Source organism: Antechinus flavipes, chromosome 6, assembly GCF_016432865.1.
Source record: "Antechinus flavipes isolate AdamAnt ecotype Samford, QLD, Australia chromosome 6, AdamAnt_v2, whole genome shotgun sequence".
In the NCBI taxonomy this organism is placed as follows: Eukaryota; Metazoa; Chordata; class Mammalia; order Dasyuromorphia; family Dasyuridae; genus Antechinus; species Antechinus flavipes.
Genome location: NC_067403.1, coordinates 240,874,853 through 240,897,402, shown reverse-complemented (window position 1 = coordinate 240,897,402; position 22,550 = coordinate 240,874,853). Strand labels below are relative to the sequence as shown.

At 36.2% G+C, this 22,550-nt stretch overlaps 1 protein-coding gene across 4 annotated transcripts in view; it reads left to right on the top strand.

Moving 5' to 3' along the window:
• The window catches only part of CKAP5 (cytoskeleton associated protein 5), an 81,915-nt gene that overhangs the window by 17,923 nt on the left and 41,442 nt on the right, over positions 1-22,550 (top strand). For all 4 annotated transcript variants that reach the window (XM_051966471.1, XM_051966470.1, XM_051966472.1 and 1 more), the window contains exons 2-13: positions 3,234-3,327; positions 6,120-6,313; positions 7,093-7,299; positions 11,871-12,042; positions 12,601-12,733; positions 13,663-13,763; positions 14,399-14,512; positions 17,315-17,419; positions 19,158-19,247; positions 19,346-19,510; positions 19,953-20,081; positions 21,410-21,592. In XM_051966471.1, the coding sequence (XP_051822431.1) occupies positions 3,271-3,327; positions 6,120-6,313; positions 7,093-7,299; positions 11,871-12,042; positions 12,601-12,733; positions 13,663-13,763; positions 14,399-14,512; positions 17,315-17,419; positions 19,158-19,247; positions 19,346-19,510; positions 19,953-20,081; positions 21,410-21,592 (1,650 nt within the window). In that variant the 5' untranslated portion in view covers positions 3,234-3,270. The remainder of the gene's footprint in view (positions 1-3,233; positions 3,328-6,119; positions 6,314-7,092; positions 7,300-11,870; positions 12,043-12,600; positions 12,734-13,662; positions 13,764-14,398; positions 14,513-17,314; positions 17,420-19,157; positions 19,248-19,345; positions 19,511-19,952; positions 20,082-21,409; positions 21,593-22,550) is intronic.

Genomic DNA, 22,550 nt, shown 5'->3' with positions numbered 1-22,550 from the left:
GAGCTGAACTCCTACCTTTAACACTGACTATATATCCCCAGACAAGTGATTTCACCTCTTGTGAAATTTAGACAACTCTCCAAAACTTATCTTCATGGGTTACACTTGTAATTAAAAAGAAATCGTTCTATTAAAAAGTTGCTTTAAAATAAAATCTCTCACCATAATTGAGCGTAAAACCTGATATATTTTAAGAGTTACTGTATTAGGTGGGAATTTTCACTTATATCCTTCATACTTCTCAATTTCCTTTTTGGCTACCTGCAATTTAAAATCTGCAATAAATGTAGCATTCTTTGATCGCTGGCCACAGACTATTGCTGAAATAATATTCGTTTTTAAAAGATGCTTCTTGGAATCAAAAATCCCCAAAGTGCTCTCTGTTTTCCCAGGTATAAAATCCAAACTGCCCTCTTCTTCCTAAGTCATTCTAGGCCTGACTCACTGCTCATCTTTAGTGTCTATCTAGGTTATAGGTACTAATGGATTAATTAATCACGGACAGCTCTTGGAACAAGATATAGGCAAGTTCTGTAATAGACTGCTGGAAAGAGTACCCACCAACTGTTAAAAAACGTAATAGAAGGAATCATGTTGGGTGTGTCCTCTGTGGAGCATTTATAGAAGGATCATAGATTTAGGAGGAAGCACACAGTGCTAGGCCTGGAGTCAGGACTCATCTTCATGACTTCAAATCTGGCATCAGTCACTGACTACCTGTGTGACCCTGGGCAAGTTATTTCACTCTGTTTGTCTCGGTTACCTCATTTATAAAATGAGCTGGAGAAGGAAGTGGCCTTTCACTCCAGGACCTTTACCAAGAAAAACTCAAAACAAGTTTACAAGGAGTCAGATTTGAAATGACTGAACAACAGCTAAAAAGACCCCATTGATTTAAGTTCAAGAGGGACCTTAGAGGTCATATAATCTAACTTCTTCACTTTAAGAAAATAAATTTTCTCTGTTGACTTAGTATATTTCTTTCACATTTCAAAAGTGCAGAATTTTGAGGAAAGAATTGGGTTTGCATCTTGGCTCTAACATTTGTTATCAGTGCAACCATGAGCAAGTCATTCTCTCTGGGCATCCGTTTCCTTATCTATAAAAGGAGGCTGTTGAATGAAATGATTTGCAAAGGTCTCTTTTTGTCCTAAAATTGTATTTACTGGAATATAATCACATAATTCTCCAATAGTAACTGATAATTTGTGTCCTTGATTTTTCATACTTACAATTCTTTTTGGAAAAAGGAAATATAAGATTTAGGGAAAAACTTAGTAGGTTAACTAGGAAATTTGACTTTCATGAACAATTCTTAGAATTTTGTTTTCAGATGTTTGTAAAATCCTATGGATTCTTTTGGATTTTTATCTTATTTGTACTGAAATTATTCTTGTCTTTTGTAAACTTAGACTGGCATGGTTTATTAAATATACTAATTGAAAGTCCAAACTAACTTACCCAAGTGGCAGAATAAGGTTATTTTATAGAGTAAGGTTATTTTATAATGATTGCCCAGGACAAGGCTCATCTCTAATTTCCTACAGTCAAATTGTTGGGGTTTTGTTTGTTTTTTAGTCTAAACTTAAAACAAAAACAAGGATAGGGTGAACGATAAGTTTGTTCACCAGATTCTAAAACCCACAACTAAGGAGAACCCCTTGAAGTTTAAAGAAAATGAAATATTTAATCAAAAGAAAGTATTTTGAGGGCAGCTAGGTGGCGTAGTAGAGTACCAGCCCTGAAGTCAGGAGGACCTGAGTTCAAATTTGATCTCACTTAACACTTCCTAGCTAAACTAAGCAGACAAAGTGAACTTCACATGTATAGCCTCATTTAGCACCGACTAAATTTCCTCTATGCTTAATCGTCCTACAGTGAACTAAAGATGAGTATTTTATCCTATAGTCACCATCTTCTCAATTGGTATCTGTTCAAGATGTCTAGTGAGTCTAGAAAGAGGTTGGGTACAGGTTGTTGAGGGGATGTTATGTATTTGATCCTAGAGACAATAGAAAGCCATGTGAGTTTTTGACATAGTCAGGTCTTTGCTTAAGACAATCACTTTGTGGAAAAAAGATTGGAATTGGGAAAGATTTGTGGCTTGTACTGGCACATTGAACGGCAATGAAGAGGCTCTTGGGTTAATGTAAGCTGAGGTGATAAGGGCCTAAATAAAAGTAATACCTGTGGGAGTCGGGAGAAGCTGGAAATGACATCTATTGTGGAGGTAGAATGTCAAGATTATATTCTACATTCTTCCCTTCTGGCACTCATCAGGCCAGTCAAACTAACCTCATTGCTCTTCTTCACACCATGTCTTTGACCAAGCTACTCTTAGAACAAACATTCCCCTTCAAAATCTCCTTCAAAACTCCACTTAGATGCCACCTCTTTCATGGTCTTGCTCTACACTCTCCCAGATACTAATAGTGCCTTTTGCCTGAAATTGCCTTGTATTTTTCCTTTAACTATATTTTACATTTAGAATATGTATAATTTAAACTTTTTGAGATCTAGGACTATTTTTTTTAATCTTTGTATCCATAATAATAAGTGCTTAATAAATGTTAGTTGATTTGTGGGAAAATAATTACAGAAATTATGCCAATTGAACATAAACCAGTATTGGATAATTCATGGGATCTATCAACAAATGTTTATTAAGTGTCTGCTCTGTGCCCACCAGAGTGCGAAGCCCTAGAGTTACAAGAACAAAAGCAAGAAAGTCTTGCCCTTCAGGAGTTTATAGGTTATAGATTTGGGATGGGATATGCACATATTAGATTGTTGGTACATCAACAAAGCCCTGTATTTGATCACTTTTTCTGAGTTTATGAACATGAACTTGAATAGACTTTGAGAGATAATGGAGAATAGAAGGATCTGACATGCAATGGTCCATGGGATCACAGAACTGGACATGACTGAACAAAAACACTGAGTTCTTTTCTAAAACCTTGTTGCTTGAGTTCATCGGTGATTTTAGGCTGCATTTCAGAAAGCTATAAATTATAGATCTATGCACTCGTCTGTAATAGTTTAAAAATACTTCCTTTCACTTTAGATCTTGATGTCCATCTTGTTGTACAATGCTAACATAATGAAGTGAATATTTAACCCTAAGTTATATTCTTTGTGCATGTGTTGTATGACAATGTGCTCATTTAAAAAAAGCACTTTTAAGAAATTGCCTGATTGAGGTTAACAAGTACCTATTTTTACCTGACCAGGAATTCTTCTTCATTCTAAGAAAAAACTGGACACACAATGGGAGACGACAGTGAGTGGATGAAACTATCTGTTGATCAAAAATGTGAACATAAGGTGAGGTTCTTTTCTCCTAAACTTTCCCTCTATTTTCTGTCATTGGTTTACCAGCATTTAGTGGTTTGTTAATTTGGAAATAGTGACATGAGTATTAAATTGCCAGTTTGTATCAGTAGAGGGAGCTTCTACACAGGAAGTTGCCCATAGGGATTTAAAACAAAAAGAAAGTAAAAAAAGAATTTAAATCCTCTGATTATGCATCAGGTATTGTTGAGTATTGAGTATATTATATGTGTGTGTATATATATATTGAGTATACAAATACAAAGTGAGGAAATCCTTGCCTTCTGAGAACTTAGATGCTAGTAGAAGAGTAGTGACTAGAGAAGGTAGTTTGGGGCTGGCTTAAGGGCATCAAGGTGTGACAGATAGAGATTTGGCCAAGCATCCAACCCTGGAGGGGAGGGCATGGCAGTCAATTCTCTAGGAGTATTGATTGGGTTACTATTCTCCCAGCCAGAGGTGGAAAGGTGGGTGCTAGGCAGCAGGAAGACAAATGACAAGAAACCTAGTGGAGATGTCTAGAAAATAGAGAAACAAGCCCACCTTATTGCCCTCTTGTTATATCCCAGTATAAACTGAATGCCTGGCTTTGGTTATTTTTATAAACACTGTTCAGCTCAAGAAAATTCTAATTTTACTTTCTTAATTTATATAAAACAAGACCCAGTTTCAGTATTATAAGAATATTGCTAAAAACCCATCTGTGTGTAATTTCTTCAGATTACATTTAATTTGTAGCTAAGATATTGAGAGGCAATATAAAGTATATCTTTTGATTAGCATAAATTATTAGGAAGGTTTTCCTTACTACTATTAAAGCATGTCAGTTAATGCTAATAATTTTACCTTGCTTCATTGTTGAGAAAAAAACATTTTTACACTTAGATTTGTAGTTGATTAAGCAACCCAAGCAGTTTTATAGACTTGAAATAAAATTCTGAGGGCCAGGTTATTATGAATATTAACTCATCAGTTTCCAGTGCAAAAAATATTAAATTTGAAAATTCACTTACCTAAACCCAGACATCCTGTTTGTCTCCTATGCTGGATATAACTGGAGTGTTATTATATTTGATAAGGCCTGGTCTGATATGACATATTGCATTTTGATTTCAAGTTGTATAAAAATTGTTGGCATATATTAACTTTTAAATTGAAGCAAATTTAATTTAGCTTAGATAGATTATAGAACTTTCTAAAAATTATAAAAATTATTGCTTATTGCAAGGAATGAGAAACTCTTTTTGAAGGCCTTGAAAAATATACTTAGGAAACCATTCTGGATGGTCGTTAGTAACACTCCAGAATGTTGCATCATTGAACCTAGCCCTGGTCTCTGTGTGCCTAGAGTAAGGCCACTTATTTCAACTTATTGTGCCTAAATGTTCTCAGCTGTAAATGAGATGATCCCTTAGGTCATTTTCAGTTCTGGGAGTCTATGAATTCTTGTGTCAGGGTAGAAACAAGACCCAAAAGTCATTTGCTATTATAGTAGGTATTTTATTCCTTTTTTTTTTCACTTGATTTTTTAAAAATCTCCTGTAACTTAATGTCCTCTTTTATTTGTATTTGTTATGTGTGCTTAATACACGACACATTTAAAGAATGGAAATGTTCAATAGAATCTGAATGTATATCATGATGTCTGGGGCATCATTTGAAATGAATTTGTATTCCTTATTTTGGTGATACAACACTTTTGAAATTTTTCTGAGGTATTATAAGAGGTAGCAGAGCAGTTCAGACTCAAAAAGACCTTGGTTAGTGTTCTGTCCCTGACACACTCTTACACCACCTACCTGTATGATCCTGATTAAAACTCTTTGTGCTCTAGACAATTTTCTAAGACTCTCAGTTATAGAGAAGGTGCTGACCTGCATCAATAGACAGATGGTGCATACCCTGTACCAGTGAATTCACAAATTTAGGCCTTGTCCTATTGAAGCAAATAATGAGTCAAGAACTTTTTTTCCTTAAGATGAATTTTTTCTTTTCAATTTATCGCCAACTAATTTATTTAGTTAGAATGAATAATGTACAAATTTTTAAGCCATTTCTCCCATTTAAATAAAATCTTAATGTGGTAATTCCTTTTCTCTTCAGTAAAGGTCTTACTGCTAATGAACATTCTTTCCTTGACTGTCTGAACTTAGGTGGAGAAAATCTGTTCCTTTTTGTTTTTCCTTTCCCCTCCCCCATCTTTATATTCCCCAGAGCTCCAAGAAGATTACCTTGTACTCAATAGAAATTCTGTAGCTATCTGTTGATTGAGTGACAAATCACTGGTAGCTCCCTAGATGCGCTTGAAACTTATTGGCTACAGTTTGCAAATTTCTGATTAAAAATTAAAATGTGTGATGATATCAAGTTTCTTGGCAGTTATACAAGCAGGTTTTTGAAACAACCTTCTACATCAGGCAGCCTCAGCAGCATGACTTCTTAGCTCTAATAGCTTGAATATCAAGAGAAAAAAAAAATAAAAGGTGCATAAGCATGACTTTAGTGTTCAGATATCATGGCCTGGAACTTGAGATTGTTTCAAGTTTGGTTTTGCTCTGTTACATTAATAGCAACAAATTTGAATTTGGAAGAATTTTTGCAAATTACTTAGTATCTTCTCTTTTATATCTTAGTCTAAATTTATTACATTTCCTTTTTGCATCTAGAATAGAATATAATGTGATCACAGTTACTTTACCAGAAAAAGTTCACAGTAAGCAGGAAAAAGGTATTAAATAAACTTATTTAAAATCTGTATATCTATAAATAAAACTTAACTTTTTTAGCTGTGGAAAGCAAGATTAAGTGGATATGAAGAAGCCCTGAAGATTTTCCAGAAAATAAAGGATGAAAAGAGTCCAGAATGGTCCAAATACTTAGGATTGATCAAAAAATTTGTGACCGATTCCAATGCGGTGGTTCAACTCAAGGGATTAGAAGCTGCGCTTGTCTATGTCGAAAATGCTCACGTGGCTGGAAAGTAAGTAGTTTCTTTCCATTTGTTCTGAGTCTAGGTGGCTTCTTTTTATACACAGTGTCTCAAAGATCTCAGGACAGTTTTAAGCAAATAAACAATTCCCTGAGACCTCTGGGACACCTTATATCTTGTCCTCAATTATTAAGATTTTACAGTATTTTACTGGAATTTTCATTTTCTTGAAATTAAAAATACTGGAGTGATTCGGAGTAATTATATATGGTTTGATAGATAAAATGTAGGCTAGGTTTTATTCAAAGAGCTTATGTTCACCTTATGTTTCACAAATAGAAAATATACTTGAAGTTAAAGGAAAACCTGACAAGATTTGGGGCTCATTTAAATTAATTTTTTTTTTAAATTTTAAACTTAAAATAAGAACAAAATAGGAGCATAGTAGTAAAGGGGGGAAAAAAACATTGCCATGTTACAACATAAAAAGATTCAAAATATCAATCAGTTTCCATTTCAAGAAAGCTTGTGTATAATAAATACTACACATTCTATTCAGAGCTGTCCATCTTTGCTTCCTTGTAAGTTTTCTGTTGCTTTCTGCTGTGCATTTTTTACTTTTTTCTCTTCTTGCCTTTTTGTGTTTTCTTCCCTTTCCCCCCAAGAATACTATAATTAAGTTTGGACACACACCCACACATATACCCATATATACATTTGGATTAATTCTGATACATAAACAGATATATTTTTCTTTGTTTCTTTGTGTCTTTCTTTGAAGCTTTTCTTCTGTAAACTAAAATGAATCTGTTTTTCACTGTGTATTTCAGGACTACAGGAGAAGTTGTGTCAGGAGTCGTAAGTAAAGTGTTCAACCAGCCAAAAGCCAAAGCAAAGGAGCTTGGCACAGAGATCTGTCTGATGTACATAGAGATTGAAAAGGGGGAAGCTGTGCAAGAAGAACTTCTGAAGGGCTTGGACAGTAAGAACCCCAAAATCACAGTCGCCTGCATAGAGACGCTGAGGAAAGCTCTCAGGTGAGCTCTTGGCTGGCAAGAGAAGAGCCTTTGGCAAATCTTACAGGCTCTTGGGTATGAGCTTTGATGAGCAGCCAAGCTTTGGTTAAAGTCAGTCTGTTATCAAGACTTACACAGAAATGGTAACCATTGGGACTTATCTTGCTCAAAGTAGTATGGGAGAATATGAGAGTTTTGTGTAGTGAATGAGGAATTTTATTTATTGTTTGTCTCACTATCTTGACTAAATCATTTCCTGATTAGACTAGGTTATTACTGACCTTAGTTTAAAAATTGACCTCATTTTTTATGTGTGGGAATAGATTACTTTGTTTAGATAAAGTACGTAAACCATTTTTCCCACTTCCCACCTCAGCAGTTGTTGATTTCAAAGGGTTGAAGTGTTGGCTAAAAGCTATATGATTGGGTTGAGACAACAGTCTTTTGTTCTAGGTTTGGATTGTTTTGCTAAAGCAGTAACTTAATTCGGTGCCCTCTTAAAACAAATGCTGTGACAAATTCAGTGAAAGGGTAGCACATTGACTAAGAAAATTACAAATTAAACATTTCCCAATTTCATTTTAATCTGGGCTCCATACTGGGGACTTGGCTTTCAGTTTGACACTTCTGTTATATATCTTTCATAGGAGCATACCACTGCAAAACAGAAAATAACTTAGGCTGTTGTGCAATAGGTTATTTCTCACTGGCTTTAAATGAACTCTTCTGTGAATGGCATCTTTTTTGGGAACAAGCAGCTGTAATGTGCTGTGGAAATCTGAATTAGACAAACCAAGAATTTGTTCTCCTTTGGCTAATCTGATGCCATGTCCTCAGTAATTTCCATATCTGAGTAACTTTGGTGAAATGCTGGATGGGGGGCGATAATGGTCATCTTTGTGATCTGGCAAATACTCTTAATCTTTTAAAAAAGTTACTGTCATGAGAGTTTGTACTATGTGAAAATAATAAGCTCAGACTTCATTAAATCCTAGCCAATTATTTATTTTTAAAGGACTTTTAAAACCTTCTTACAACTTCACTTTGGTGAGATATTTTAACATACAGTAGATATTTTCCTTGTACCATTCATTACTGTGGGTCTTGAAAAATAAAATATATGTTGTCTTTGGAAATAGTCATTAGTAAATCTTTAGCTAACATTAGGAAAAGAACTGACTGGCTATTTGGTTTCTGTTCTTGCAGTAAAATTCTTGTGTGTGTGTGTGTGTGTGTGTGTGTATGTGTCAGTATGTATGTATAGTATGATATGCTCTTCTATTTGTAACATCCTTGGAGTTTAAGTACTTGTAACTTCTAGTTTTCTCTACCATTTTGTATAAACAGTGTTTAAGGTGAAAACATGAATTTTTTTTTTTTAAATGAGCTTTAAACTTTAAAACAACCTATGGAATCTAGCTCCTCTTATTCCTTTCCACTGTGTCCCCTGCCTTTTTTTCCTATCCATAAGAGACCTCCCATTTATCACATTTTACAGCAGTAGTAGAATGGACACAGTTTAGAGGCAGAGTCCCAATTCCTATTCTGGGTCCAGGAGAGATGCTAGAATCTCCCCATCCTTCTGTATCTTCTTTTAGGGTTTGGATGGGGATGAGAAAAGCAGCTATATGTCATTCATGGTGTCCTAATATCTAGGACTATCCCAATTTAGTGTGGGCCTCCTGCACCTCTAAAGTGATTTAAAACTCACAGTTAGGCCTGAAAATCAACCCTTCCTTCTCTCTTGAGTATCCTTCAAAACTCTTTGGACAAATCTAGATCTTGAAGGACATCTCTCTCCAAGTTATTCTGTTCTAGCCTCTTGGTTGACGGTGGTTCCAGAAACATCTCTAATCTTATGTTTTGGAGTAAGCCTACATATTTTTATGTGACCAGTGTCTTTTAGTTGTTTGTTCACTGTTTTTTACCCCCAAGTAACAAAACAAATCTATTCTGTTTGGGTCCTGTTATCTGATTTTTCTGATCCCTTATCCATGATAGTCAGATGTGTGAAATGTTTGGGAAAACACACCTTCACTTTAAGAGGAGCAGAAGTAACTTGTTTGAGAAGATGTAGCTTAAAACTTCATGCTGCCAGGGTCCTGGCATGCACTGGAAGCCGACCCTTGAAGTATCATCAGCAACACTTTTACTAAGTGATCTTCATTGCCCCTATGATCCAGGGCTATAATAAACTTTATGCATTTTATTCTGGATAACTAATGTTGAGAATACTAAATAATGATGTCTAAATGATGTGTTTGCCTAGGTGAACACTGCACTTTTGTCTTTCCAGTGCCTTACCTACTTCATCTTGTAAGTGGCCTCCAAGCCCTAACTTTGGATTAATTCCATCTTAGGTGTTTGATGAAATCAATATCTTCCTTCTCATGTTTTCAGACTACCGAAGGGGGGTCTATGACACAAAAAAGTTAAGAAGCCCTGAACTGGTAGATTCCATCCTTATCCTATTGTATTATTTTTAGTAGTCACTGCTGGAAGCAGCTGGTGGGACAGTCACAGTGTCAACAGTAACATTTTAAGGACTTACTATGGGAGGGGCAGTTGTGAAGTGCTGGTGTGAAATAAACAGTCTAGGAACCTCAGAGACTGTCTAGTCCACTCCTATTAACAGATGAGGAAACTGTGCCCCTGGGAATTAATGAGCTATGGAGACAAGATTTAACCCGTGCCCCGTTTCTCTGCTCTTTACTGAGTATCAGACTCTTATTTTTAGGTGCTCTTCTCCGATTTTTCTTGTGCCTCTGATCCAGATCAGCTCTTTACAAAAACATCATAAGCAACTGAAAAAGCTACAAACAGCCTGATGGAAAATTAATAATATAATGACACATTGAAGATTTTTTTTAAAAAATTCAGCAGCGTGTCCTTGGGAGTGTGTGTGTATGCGCGCGTGTGCGTGCGCGCACGCCCTTCCTCATCCCTCAGAAATTGAATTGGAGTTTAAAAAATCAGATTATATGTCTACTATGTTAAAGTTTAGTGTTTTGATTTGCTAAACCAGAAATTTTATTTATTTATATTATAGAACTGTATACATGGATTGTTACAGAAACATCTTGCCCTTCTCCCAGACAAGTAAATTATTTGGCATATTCCTCACCTCACTAAACCCTAAAGCAGCAGTTTGTTTTTCTTTTTAGAATATGTGCTGCCAAAACACTGGTCTTTGTAAAATTTAAAATGATACCTAAGATAATTACATTTACTAAATGAAACCTCTTGAAAAGCTACTGATCTGTCTCTACTGGGCTTATACCCCAAAGAGATACTACAGAAGGGAAAGGGACCTGTATGTGCCAAAATGTTTGTGGCAGCCCTGTTTGTAGTGGCTAGAAACTGGAAAATGAATGGATGCCCATCAATTGGAGAATGGTTGAGTAAATTGTGGTATATGAACGTTATGGAATATTATTGTTCTGTAAGAAATGACCAGCAGGATCAATACAGAGAGGACTGGCGAGACTTACATGAACAGATGCTAAGTGAAATGAGCAGAACCAGGAGATCATTATATACCTCAACAATGATACTGTATGAGGATGTATTCTGATGGAAGTGGATCTCTTCGATAAAGAGAGCTAATTTAGTTTCAATTGATCAAAGATGGGCAGAAGCAGCTACACCCAAAGAAAGAACACTGGGAGATGAATATAAACTGCTTGCATTTTTGTTTTTCTTCCCAGATTATTTATACCTTCTGAATTCAATTCTCCCTGTGCAACAAGAAAACTGTTCAGTTCTGCACACATATATTGTATCCAGGATATATTGTAACCTATTCAACATGTAAAGGATTGCTTGCCATCTGGGGGAGGGGGTGAAGGGAGGGAGGGGAAAAATCGAAACAGAAGTGAATGCAAGACAAGAGAACTGTTCGGTTCTGCAAACATATATTGTATCTAGGATATACTGCAACATATCCAACATATAAAGGACTGCTTGCCATCTAGGGGAGGGGGTGGAGGGAGGGAGGGAAAAAAAAAATCGGAACAGAAACGAGTGTCAATATAAAGTAATTATTAAATAAAAATTAAAAAAAAAAAAAGAAGTGAATGCAAGGGATAATGCTGTAAAAAATTACCCTGGCATGAGTTCTATCAATAAAAAGTTATTTAAAAAAGAAAGAAAGAAAGAAAGAAAGAAAAGCTACTGATCTAGATTAGCTTCATTGTGAGGACAGTAGCAGCCAGAGGGAGGAATGTTGAGACCAAAGGCAGTAGAGAACAATATCTTTGGAAGATTTTGCTTCTGAATGTTTGTGAAGATAGGCCTGGATATCTGTGTTCTTCTTTGTCTTATGCCTCTTTGTCTTCCAAGTCTGTCAAGGTTGTGGCTACTTAATTGTGAGTATTAAAGAGCAGGCATTTATTAAATGCTTATGGACTAAGTTCTAGGAATACAAAAATAGAAATGAAACAGTTCCTGCTCTCAAGGAGTTTATACTCAAAAACCATGTACATTTATATATGTGCAGAAAAAAATATAAAGTATATAAATACACACTAGGAAGGTATGTAGATGGCTAACAATTACAAACTTATTTCTGTTTTTCAACCTTTTCCTTCTAGTGAATTTGGTTCAAAAATTATCTTACTTAAGCCAATTATCAAAGTGTTGCCAAAACTCTTTGAGTCACGAGAGAAGGCCATTCGAGATGAGGCCAAATTAATTGCGGTGGAGATTTACAGATGGATTCGGGATGCTCTGAAAGCTCCGTTACAAAATATAAACTCTGTCCAGGTGAGGCCCCATCTCCTCTTTATCATTTGGCCACATGAATAGACATCTTCTAGTTCAGAAGAGAGGGCTGTGTCATGAATGAGTTCATTCTCACATTTTCTTTGTCTTTGTGATATCCTTGGAGCATCATTTGTTCTTTTCTTCTACTGGTGCTCATCCCTGTCAGTTTACTGTCACTCTGGTAACTAATGGGATAGAACGTCCTTATGTCCCTATATGTCATGTGACACTTTTGAAGGACATAATATGAATCCTAAGTGATGCTTTGAAATAACAGGTTTCCTGTATGAATATCTTGTTTTCGTTTTTATAACCTCATCAAGTTAGGAAAGACTTTGTCTCTCTCTGATTGGTTCATAATAAACACAGCGAATATTAAAAGTTCAGGCTCTTCTTTGTGGGCAGTTTGAAGACTAATTCCCTGTAGCACATTGGATGCAATTTAGATTTTTCTCTTTTTGCTTTGTTGGGTCTGTATGGAATAATCATATCTTATGTTAACATTGTCTAGTGATGAAGATTTGGAAATAAATTCTAAAATAAATTATGGTTTTGTAGTTGAAGGAACTAGAAGAAGAATGGTTGAAACTGCCCACAGGAGCTCCTAAGCCTACGCGGTTCCTACGCTCCCAGCAAGAGTTAGAAGCAAAGTTGGAACAACAGCAGTCTGCTGGAGGAGATGCTGAGGGAGGTAAGCTCTGCACTCACATGCCTGATGTGTGAACAACCTCATCAAAGCCCCACGCCTCCCATGGTCTCCCTTTTCATCCTTAGCTGCTTACTGGCACCCTGGTTTCCTTTAAGGCCTAACCCTAGTCCTCATCTTTCTCCTTCCTGTCTATCTTGCCCATCCATCCAAAATACTGGAGAGGTTTGCCATTTTTCCAATTCATTTTACAAAAGAGAAACTGAGGCAGACAGGGTGAAGTGATTGTTTCCAGGATCACACAGATCATGCTGGAGGCCAGATTTGAACTTCCTGATTCCAAACTCTGTGCATTCTATTCACTGCACTGAGATGACCAAACGGCTTCCTTGAGACTTTTGCCTCTTTTTTGTATCTCCAGTGCTTAGTAGAGTGCCTGTTAACATATTGGGAACTTAATAAATGCTTTTTGACTAACTGACCTGCATCCTCTTTTTTTTTTTCCTCTACCTACCGATTTTCTATCTTTTAAACTCAATTGAGATGCTATCTTTAGGAATCCTTACTTTCAGTCCCCTTTGCTCCATGGGGTGATAATACATACACACATACCCATGCACACAGCTGTCTGGATTAGGGCCTTTTTATTAGAATGAAAGCTCCTTCGGGGTAGGTAGTGTCTTGTTTCTCCTCTTGTACTTAGCACAGTATTAGTTCAGCTAATACCGTATTAGCACAATACAGTATATATAGACATTTAATAAGTCCTTTGGTTTTGAATTATGAAGCTGACTTTTTGACCTTGAAATTTATAGAGGCCAGCAAAGACACGGAAGGCTGCTGTGGATTAAGAAAGGGTTTGATGGATGCTGTCTATGTGGCTGTTCCCCTTCTGTCCCACAAGATCCAGAGGAAATATAGCAAAGTATTGAAACTTACTCCATTTTATTTTCTGAATTTTCTTCTTTTTGCAGGAGGTGATGATGGTGATGAAGTACCTCAGATAGACGCTTACGAACTGTTAGAAGCTGTGGAGATACTTTCTAAACTTCCCAAAGACTTTTATGACAAAATTGTAAGTTACCACTTGTTTTTTAAAGATGGTTTCAAAATAATCAACTGTTGAATTATAAACACTTACTAAAGCATTTCCCATCTTACAATCATGGGAGAAAATAGTTAAGATGTGTCCATAGTGTGAGAAAATAGTTAAGATGTGTCCATAATGTAAGGAACTGGCCACTAAATAAAAATTTAGATTGGTCTGTGATTACTAATTTGTAGTCATGCTAAAGCTTTGAAAATCCAGATCACATAATTTCTGCAGCTGTAATAAGGAATTTCTGTGATAGTGATTCTTAGTGATATTTCTTGACTGTTTGAGACTTTTGGTTAGTGTCGTTTTCTTAAATAAGCAGATCTTATACTGTATAGCAATTCTTATTCTGGTGTTTACTCACTGTAAAACATAGGATTCCCAGACTTCGTTAGGAAAATAATTTGTGAAGGAAAAAATATCCTTGAACAGGGTCATGGTATTAATAAGCTGCAATGCTTCAGTTTCAATCTTAACACTTCACTTTACCCTGCTCTTTGTAACCAACATGTTCACACTTGTTCAGCTTGTTCCTATTGGACATAGGGACCGAGCTTTTATACTTGTCAATAATGTATAAGCTATATAGGTGACTCTTATTGTGTCTCCTGCAGGAGGCTAAAAAATGGCAAGAGAGAAAAGAAGCTCTGGAAGCTGTAGAAGTGCTGGTTAAAAACCCCAAACTGGAAGCTGGAGATTATTCAGACTTAGTAAAAGCACTGAAAAAGGTAAAATCTTAGCTGTTGGAGCATTAGTATGATGTCTTCAAAATAGAGATTACCATCATGCTTAGCTTTTAAACCCTTACTATTTTGTCTCAGTAAAAGTATGATTCCAAATACTTCTTGAATAAGTAAGCTATGAATGTTTCTCTCCTAGAGTTGATTGTGTATCCTCTTGGGTAAGTTTGGGGTGTTGATTTTTCTTTTCAGTTATCTGAAGCAGTGACCATTATCATCTATTTTTAGAGTGCTTGCATTTAATAGGCTATGAGACAACTTTATGAAGAGGGTTTTTCACTTCTGTAAATCTGCAGAATAGCCCATTTAAAATAGGTTCCATTTAACAGAATGAAGTTCAGTATAAGAACAGTGCTTTTGTTGTGGATGTCAGATGGGCAAGAAAATGTGGCTCTGATTTCAGATTACTGAGGCCCAAGTTGAATATGGTTATAGATCTTTATATTTAATGGCTTTCTAGAAAATGGAAAATACAACTCTACCTTATAGGGATAAGAGTACAGATTTTGGGGGCAGCTAGGTGGTGCAGTGGATAGAGCACCAGTCCTGAAGTCAGAAGGACCTGAGTTCAAATCTGATCTCAGACACTTTAACATTTCCTATCTGTGTGACCCTGGGCAAGGTAAAGTGACTTGTCACTTTACCCCACTTGCCTCAGCAAAAAAAAAAAAAAAAAAGAGTACAGACTTTGAAGACGATCTGAGCAAACAAACCTGTGCCTCCAGATTTAGGAGGTTCTTCCTCATTGGAGGGCTTCAAGTAAGGCAAGAAGTTGGATCTGATATCTTCCAGGGTTTCTTCTTCTGATATGAGAATATACCAGGCTTTGGGTTTGTGAATCTGAATTTAGCTTCACAGCACAAATCTTATAGTTCTCCATAGGTAGTAGAATGTGTTGAGAGAACACAGGAAAGACCATTCCTTTTATAGACCATATTGCTACTACAGGAAGAAGTGCACCGGGCTAGGAACCTGGAGGCCAGGGATCTAGATTTGGCTCTGGTGCTAATTAGCCATGTTCAGCTGGACTTTCACTTGAACTGTACTTCTGTTTGGTGAACAGAGAGCACTAGGTACTTTGTGGAACCTTCCCAGTTCTAATGATTTGATTGTTTCACTCCTCCTGGGGCCTACAGGGGAAGAAAAATCAATCCTTTCAGGTGTTTTTTATTTTGTCTTTTCAGAGAGAGGAAAAGTAAAAGATTTATTTCATCTCCTCTTTAAGACTAAAGGTTGTAATATTTGATTACAAATTTTTTTAAAAATATGATTCCATTACTATATATTACAGCCCCTTGATTCCCTCAATTCTCTTATGGTCAATGAAAAGGAAAAATGGTGAGAAAGAAACATCAAAAAGACAAGGAATAAATTGAAAGAAGAAGAAAACCTGAAAGAAAAGTTTTTTCCATCCTCCTCTTTCCTCATTTTTTTGTGTCTAAAGATACCCTTGGTACTAGGAACATGAATCCCTGTCACTTTTTTTCTCACTTAACGTGTGTGAATTTTGTTTTGTTGTTTTGTTTTGTTTTTTTGAGTCTTTTAAGGAATACTTTTCAAATGATATTTTTGTCCTGCCAGATTTCTGGTTTGTACTACAAGTATAGTATTACCTGGGTTACCTTTTTTTTCCTTTTGATTTTGCTCTCTTTAATTGAAATGTACTTTTTTCATTGCCATAATCTCCTTTACTTGTCAAATTTTGCTGGCGTTCCTTTTTTTTTCCCAAAAAAAAATAAACAGAAAGAGAATAGAATGGAATTTTAAAAGGAACACAGACAAGTAAGGCAGTGTTGGACTACCATTTTAAAATGCATCTTCTTCCATTAAAAGCAAGTTTTATATAGTATGGATTGATGGTTTCACATACAGTTCTCTTTCTGCACTTTTTTATAAAAGAGCAACATTTGTGTTTGTTGATAAGTCTTAAATTCATAATAAAAAATGGAAAATTCCTTAAAAATAATATTTAGGGGGCAGCTAGGTAGCACAGTGAATAGAGCACCAGACCTGAAGTCAGGAGGACCTGCGTTCAAATCTGGTCTTTGTTATTGTTCCTTTTCCTAAAAAAAAATTTCAATATTCATTATGATATATTTCTTTATTTTTCATTTTCCCCACTAGTATTTTTTCCATCCTTATGTGACTTGTAGAATTTCATTACCATTATATTAAATCCAATTATGCTTTAACAGCTACTTGACACAAATGAGTTTATATAATGGAGAAATTGACTCAAGGGGACTCACAAAAGAGGCTTTTCAACCTGAGGCTCCCAAACCCCCTTACTCTTTCAAGGACATGCTACAGTATTATTGGAAACATCTAGATTCCCCCAACAGACATCAGAAAGGACCTAACATTGGCTGTCTTCAGGTCTCAGGAATTAAAACCAAAAGATTGTCAATAAGGGATTCTTTAAGGAGTTTCCTTCGAAATTACTATCTCCCTTTAAGTCCATGTTATTTTGCATATCATGTTTTAAGGGAAGTTTTCATATTTGTCACCCACAGGGTAGCACTGGTTGCCTCCTTTCTAGCCTCTCTACCATCTCCAAAAGGGAGCAAGTTGCCAATATATAAAGTTAAGCTTTTATGTGTCTTTTGGTCTTTAGGAAAAGGACAGGAAAAAAATATATATTTGACATAAATTGTGGGAGGATCCTCAAAACTCCTTTATCTACCAAAGAGTAAATATGCCAGGGAAAATATGTAATGACTCCATACAATGACTTTTTTGATTTTTTAAATTTTTTTGTACTAGACTAATACTGTTGTGTTTTGTTTTCAGGTTGTTGGAAAGGATACTAATGTTATGTTGGTGGCTTTGGCAGCAAAATGTCTTACTGGGCTTGCTGTTGGGCTCAGGAAGAAGTTTGGTCAATATGCAGGCCATGTAAGTAGTAACCCATTGGATGTGGGGCATCTTGGAACCAGCAGGGGAAATGATTGTTTATTTTGTTTTCTGTATTTAAAAAAAAAAAAATCTTATACCTGACAAATACCACATCCTATGTTTCAAAAGACAAATTACTTTATTAATAAAAGAATTACTTCTAAACATTGTTTTATATTTATTGTATTCTCCTCAACTATCATATTGATGTATACAGAGCATTCTAATGAAAAGCCAATTTTAGGGGTAGCTAGGTGGCACAATTCAGAGAGCACCAGCCTTGGAGTCAGGAGGATCTGAGTTAAAATCCAACCTCAGACATTTAATACTTCCTAGCTATGTAATACTTGAGCAACTCACTTAATCCCAGTTACCTCACAAAAGGAAAAAAAAATTTTTTTAAGTCAATTATGATAAGTAAATTGACAGTGTTGATATTGAATTAAATACTAAATCAAAATAGTTCAGTTCTATTTTGTTATTTAAAAATTAGAGATTTAAGCTAATTGATGCCTTTCATGTTAAATCTGCACACTTGCAAATGAATTATTTGGATATGAAATCTCTGTTAACTAAACCATTGAGTTCAGTAAAGTTTAATAATTTATAGACATAAGTAATTTTTAGCAAACTGAAACAATTCTGTGCAGTTATGTCTCTTAGTTAACTATGGGGTTCATGGGAGATTTGAAAATGGCATTTCGTTATTGGAAGCCTTAGTTTTGAATGGATTCAGATTCTTAGTCAAATTGATCATTTTATTACCTAGGTTAACATTATAATAAATACTGAACTGAATCCTTATTATGGATATATTTCATTGCATGTGGTTATAATATTTGGCATCATGCTTACAGTATTTAGACTTTACTTACTATATTAAAAATAATTTCAAAGATTCTTCTTGTATAACACCAACTTGATTGACAACATCATGGATTAAATATAAGCATCAGGACCCAGTTTTTCTCAGTTTACATTCGTTTAGAGAATGATAAAAATTTTTGTGTAACTTTTTCTATCAGGAACAATTTTTTTTTTCCCCAGAGATTTTATAATTAAGCTGAGGGCGTTACATTTCTTTTTAGTCTGAAATCTGATGATAACTTTTATAACAACTGTCACAAAATAAGAATTTGTTTTAATAAAACTAAAGAATTATTGGCAGGTGTTTTTAGTTTTTTTTTTTTTTTTCTAAAAGGATATAAAGAGATAACAGTAACCTGTCTCAGCATACAAATATTTTGTAAATTGGTCTAGGCAGTTCTATGATGAATTTTAACAATTTTGGTTTGGATTTCAAGTTTGTAGTTTTTTTACCAAAAAAAAAAAAAATGAATCTTATGATCTTCATTTTAATGGTTGTTGTCAATTGGTACTTATCTCCTTATTTCATGAAGCATTCATATAAAATGAATTTCCTTTATGTATCAATTTTGAATGGAACTTTTGGCCTTTGAAAAGGTGTTCCATCTGGTGTTCTAGGTATTAGAAACATAGGAAAAGGAATAGTAGCCTTGACAGATTTTTAATTGTTGAGTTTGAATAAGCTGATCTAGCCACGATCTCTCTTTAATTAATAATTCCCCAGCTAGGTTGTTGTTTTTTGTTTGTTTTTTCATTTTTCCCCTCTAGTGGGACAGGATGGATCATTTTAAATTAGCTTGTACATCATAATTCTTTTTCCTTCAGGAATTGTGAAATAGTTTCATTCAACTTGAGCTGCCCCTTTTCACAGGTAGTGCCGACCATCCTGGAAAAGTTTAAAGAGAAGAAGCCTCAAGTAGTGCAGGCCCTCCAGGAAGCCATTGATGCAATCTTTTTAACTGTGAGTTAGTCACATTCAATATTGTGGTTGATGTGATTCAGAATTGATTAGTGTCCATTGGCTGACCCTAACTTGTTCTTTCCTAACTTCTTTTGAAGACCACTCTGCAGAGTATCAGTGAGGATATTTTAGCTGTGATGGACAACAAAAATCCAACCATCAAACAGCAAACGTCCCTTTTTATTGCAAGAAGTTTTCGTCACTGTACTTCTTCCACACTGCCTAAGAGTCTGCTCAAGCCCTTCTGTGCTGCTCTCCTAAAGGTATGGGCTTAGGCTGGGACTTGGGAGTGGGGGGTGTTTGTGTTAGCAATATTTATAGCCTCTCATTATGCAGTGATGTCCCTCAACTATCTCTTTAATGTAATTACTTTGTAGGAAAAGACATGGGATGATTGTGATCAGTGAAGCTTCTAATGGTTTAATTTGTCTCTCCTACTCCATGTCCCTGCTGTTTGACTTGGACAGGACAAGAGATTATCAAAATTGTTGAAATTTTTAAGCTCATTTGATAGTGATAGATGATGGAATTGGAATCATGAAATACTCGAGATTCATTATACTTTTTTGAAAGGCATGCTGTGTATCAGTGGAACGGGCTCCCATGTTACCTTCATATGTATTGACTTGCCTTCATTAATCTGGATTGAGATCAGTAATAACTTTTTTTTTAAAAAAACTTATTTCTTTCCTTTTTGGGCTGTAGCACATAAATGATTCTGCCCCTGAGGTTAGAGATGCTGCCTTTGAAGCTTTGGGCACGGCTTTGAAAGTGGTTGGAGAGAAAGCAGTAAACCCTTTTCTAGCGGATGTGGACAAACTCAAGCTGGACAGGGTGAGTCAGTAACATGGACTGGGTGACAAGGAAGCAAAACCCTTTTGGACTTCTTGCCTTCTTTCTCTGAATTGGAAAATCTGTGTTTGAAGGAAGAGAGCATGGGTGGGGAACCTGCTCCAAGGAAATACGCATTGGGATTCAAACTTCAAGTCTTAGTCACATTCCTTCCTGGAGAGGAGCTAGATGGTGGGGGTGGCCAGAGCACTGGAGTGGGAGTTGGGAAAAGCTGAGTGCAGATCTCAGATATGTATGAGCTGGGTGACCTTGGCCAAGTCATTTGATTGCTGGACACCTTCATTTCCTTGTATGCAGAATGATTTATAATAGCACCTACCTACCAGGGGCAGTTGTGAGGACAGAGTGAGATATTCGTAAAGTGCTATACTTAGTCTGAATGCTAGTTATTTTTCAGCATGCTTATGTGCCTTCTATATGCATGACCCTGAGGATACAAAAACCAAAATAAAAATTATCCCTGCCTCAAGGAATTTCATTTTACTGTGAGAAACAACATGTATGGTGTTTACAAAGTAATTCATGGAATTGGTGGTTATATATTAACACTTGGGGCACACTGAAAGCATCATTTGAGTTAGTCTTCCCCTACTTCAGCTTCCGCTGCTTTCTCTCCACACTCCCTATCAGTCTTTTTCTTCCACCTGTAAGCTCCTTCTGGAATCTCTCATTTTTCTGTAAGTTTAGTGCCATGTGCCTATGGATACTTTGCCAACCTCTTTTTCAGCATCGTTTTATATATTGTCTTCCCTGTTAGAATGTGAGGTCCTTGGGGCCAGTAGATTTTTTCCTTTCTTTTTTTTTTTTTTAAATTCCAAGTACTTAGCACTTAGTACTTAATAAATATGTAATGACTTGATTCTAAGAACCTAAGTGTTTCTAGAGGGGGAAAAAGGGATGAAGGAGGGCATTTACTTTTCCAGTCAGCTCACCCTTCTAAATATGGCTCTTAGGAAGAACGTTGTGTGGCCTGGATCTTCAGTGGACCATAAAGTAACATGTGACTGAAACGTGTTGAATTTTTTTTTTTTAACAACGTCTAGAACTTGACTGAAAAATCTCTTAATAGATTTGTCTTCCTTTAGTACTGGAGCTTGAAAGTACATTAAGATGAGATTTATAGACAAATTCAGTATACATACTTGTTGATATGCATTTGTTGTTACTTTTGTAGTTTCAGTTTGAAAGGGAGCAGTCTTCTGTTGGAATCCTTAAATAATCAGTGTTCAGAGCTGACTTATCAAATAAAGTTCTGTGGCTTATCTCCTAAAATTGAGTCTAATGACTTTGGGGTCAATATCACTACTCAGATAAAAGAATGTTCAGAGAAGGTGGAGTTGGTGTATGGCAAAAAAGCAGGAGCCACAGCTGATAAACGAGAGTCCAAAGCACTTCCCGGGAAGACTGCTGCATCAGGAGCTGCGGGAGATAAGGATGTGAAAGAAGCTGCAGCACCCAAATCAGGGCCCCTGAAAAAGGCCCCTGCCACTAAGGTAAGTAAACAGGCAGCTTCCTGCTAGTCTTCTCTTGGGGGACCATTTGAGTGATGGGATGTTCTGGGAGATCGCATGCCCTCCTAAATGACAGGAAGACCTCTGATCCATCCTGGCTCAGTGCCCCTAGATAAGCCATTAGAAGTCACAGGGAAAGGACTGTCTTGCATTGGTAGAGTCCCTCATCTGAGAACCTTAGACAAATGGCATCACAGGTCTAGGCCTTATCCCTTGGGGGTGCAGTTCCTGCATCGTCTCTAAAGAAGATGTTCACTATCGACAAACATGGCAGAAATCATGAGAGAGCTGTCCAACAGTAGCTCCTGATATGTGGCTGCTTCAAACTGTCTTACTTGGGTGTTCCCTCTCTTGTGATTCAAAAGTAGGCCACATCTGGAGTGTCATGTTCATTCTGGACGTCATGAATGGAGAAGGATATTAAAAGGCTGAAGAGGTTTCAGAGAACCATAATTGGGATCCTATCCTTAGAATAGGCTTAAAAAAACTAGGGATAGTTAACTTGAAAAAGAGAAGATTCTGAGGGTAAGGGATGGAAGAAAGGGAGCTAAGAAGACTCTCTTTAAGATTTGGGGACTGTCATTTGGAATCGGGTTTAGATCCATTCTGTTGGGCCCCAAGCGAAAACTAGGATCAATAGTCAGAATTTACAGGAAGGCAAAATTAGGGGAAAACTCACTAACAATTAGAGCTATTCAAAAGTGGGATATAAACTCCATTAACAGATAGTGGTCTTAGCTGAATAAGGAGGAGATTAGAAGATACGGCAAAAAGTTGGGGGAAAGGCATAATTGGGTGGCTTGAGGAGGGAGGAGAAGATTTGGAATGATTTCTCTGAAGAGTGAGGGAGTTATGAATATAAGAACTACCTTAGGGCTCAATTGAGATTAGTCTGCCATGAATTCACATGTCCATTTGGCATGATTGTTAGACTGATACA